The sequence below is a fragment of the Populus euphratica genome, unplaced genomic scaffold (assembly GCF_000495115.2).
Source record: "Populus euphratica unplaced genomic scaffold, PopEup_1.0 scaffold6666.1, whole genome shotgun sequence".
Taxonomy (NCBI): Eukaryota; Viridiplantae; Streptophyta; class Magnoliopsida; order Malpighiales; family Salicaceae; genus Populus; species Populus euphratica.
Genome location: NW_011506424.1, coordinates 1 through 2,197, shown reverse-complemented (window position 1 = coordinate 2,197; position 2,197 = coordinate 1). Strand labels below are relative to the sequence as shown.

At 34.8% G+C, this 2,197-nt stretch overlaps 1 protein-coding gene across 1 annotated transcript; it reads right to left on the bottom strand.

The window, feature by feature from the left end:
- Positions 1-204: 204 nt before the first annotated feature.
- Positions 205-1,263, bottom strand: LOC105120322 (casparian strip membrane protein 4-like). Its single transcript, XM_011018491.1, has 3 exons — positions 1,030-1,263; positions 759-882; positions 205-657 (listed from the first exon to the last, which is right to left on the bottom strand). The coding sequence occupies exons 1-3, from the start codon at positions 1,227-1,229 to the stop codon at positions 439-441; spliced, it is 543 nt and encodes a 180-aa protein (XP_011016793.1). The 5' UTR covers positions 1,230-1,263; the 3' UTR covers positions 205-438.
- Between the last annotated feature and the right edge of the window lie 934 nt (positions 1,264-2,197).

The following is a 2,197-nucleotide window of genomic DNA, read 5'->3' as shown; positions in this document are numbered from 1 at the left end:
TTGAGTTAGATTTAAGAAAGTAAAAATTAATTTAAAATGATTCAATTGACGTAACATTAACTATTAATTTTAGAGTAAGGTTAAAACAATTTTGAACAGATATAGCAGGATAATATTGAAAATTTAAAAATGTTTATTAAGCGAAATCGTATTATTATTGAAGGGATTGCAAAAAAAAAAAGACTCCATCAACTAAACATATAAAAAGAAAAATCACTTTTCAGAAAATGATCTATCATATATCCACAACAAATCATACACACAACTGCCTGCATATTAGAGATGCAAGGCATCCATGCCAACCCCCAACGGACAGGAGAAATGAAATTACATTACATCCTTCCTCTTGTCTTCTTTCTTTCTGAAGCACTGTAAAAACAGAAAATTAAGACCCTTAATATATACAACAATGCCAACCAAGTCCCTTATGATCGATGATTACTTCATTTTTCGAAGAGCAAAAGCAGACAACACAACCAGACAAAGGAGCAAGGCTGATACTACGAAGGAAGCCACCACAGCACTGCTAACCTGCTGGCAGAAATTATTAAATTGGAGACAAAAAGCATTCCAATTCGAGCTTGAATTCCCATTATGAGCTAAGTACACAATGGCAGCAGAAGCAGAAGCAGCTGATGTTGTTAGTCCCATCATCACCTGCATGCATGCATTATTTCAAACAATATTGTTCTTAGCACGTAGAATATTAAAGCTTGCAAGAGGTTCTGATATTAGTAATAGTGGCTTAATGAACTCACGGAATCGAGGATGATAAGGAGGAGCCTTGGTCCTGCTGCACGAGGCCGAACGATGCAGACTATTGAGAAGGGCAAGGTAAGAACAAGGTATCCACTGGTTATGGCGTTAGCAATCAGGAAAAACCTGCAAATGGACATATTCCAGTCTAATTATTTGTGCTTATTATTGCAAATTAAAGTTAGCTTGTTCGTAACTAATTAGCTCTTGATCGAAACTCTAAAGCAAGCACTTAGCGCTTTAGTTAGAAGTAAGAATATATAGTATGCATACGAGAAAGTTGGGAGATCATTATACTGAGCATGGAACTGAAGGAACTGGGTGAAAAAAGGAAGAGTCTCATCCGTTGTCGCCATAAGGCTAGTGGCAGCAAAACCAGCGACAATGGCAGACAGCCTGAGAACCAAGTCGACAATGGCTACGCCTTTTTTCCATCCTTTTCGCGGGCGCTGGGCAGCTTTTGCTGCGACCATTACAGGTGCAATAAAAGCACCATCAATGCCTTTTCCTTTGTCTGCTTTTGGTTCTTGAATAGTGATTTTTGTTGCTTCGCCACTCTTGTCCGAGTCCATTGCAAAAGGATAGTGATCAGGAGAGGAGAGCTAATTAGTAATGGAAAGCCACTGAAGGATATGATTTATATATATAGGGTTCATGGAGGGGAATAAAGTTAATGGGTTAGCTCTGTATCAGCAAATTAGGTGTCTGTACAACGTTAGCGATCGTTCGAGGAGTGGTTACCACGATCTAGCCTGCTCCACTAAATATTAAAAAAAAAAAAAACACGAATTGGACGAATTGAAGGCAATTAGGGATATAAAGATGGAGTCATCAATGATTCTAACTTACGATTTTCCATTAAATATGCACATCTTAGTTATTTTATCGATTGTTAAGGGTGAATGTTGTCAGCATGTTTTTGAAATTCCATCCTGGTGGATGGACTTGGCAAACCCTAAGCTGGAATCAAGCTACGTTAAAAAAAAAAAATAAGGGAAAGCCCGGTATAACCCGGTTAATTTAGCAAGATCAAGTTAAAAATTTGATTATAATTTATTGATTTTTTTATTAAAATAATATTATTTTAATTTTAAAAAATAAATTTACCATACCAACTTAATTAAAATCTGAAACTCGGATCTTAGATTGGGTCAACCACTAGACCGAATCTAAAAACTATGATTGTCAGTACTTCTAATTGGATTAAAGCTATCGACATGATTAATCTAATATGAAAATATTAATCATTAGTTGTAAGATCTAATTTAGTAATTGATTTAAAAAACATTTGAATCATTGAATAATCAAATTAGCTTAGGATAATCGAGTATTTATTTTTAATAAAATCTTATTTTTGTGTTGATTCTATTAGGTTTGATATGTTTATATCGGATTTAACTAAATAAATCAACTTATTAAAAACCCAAGTTGAATCAACTAA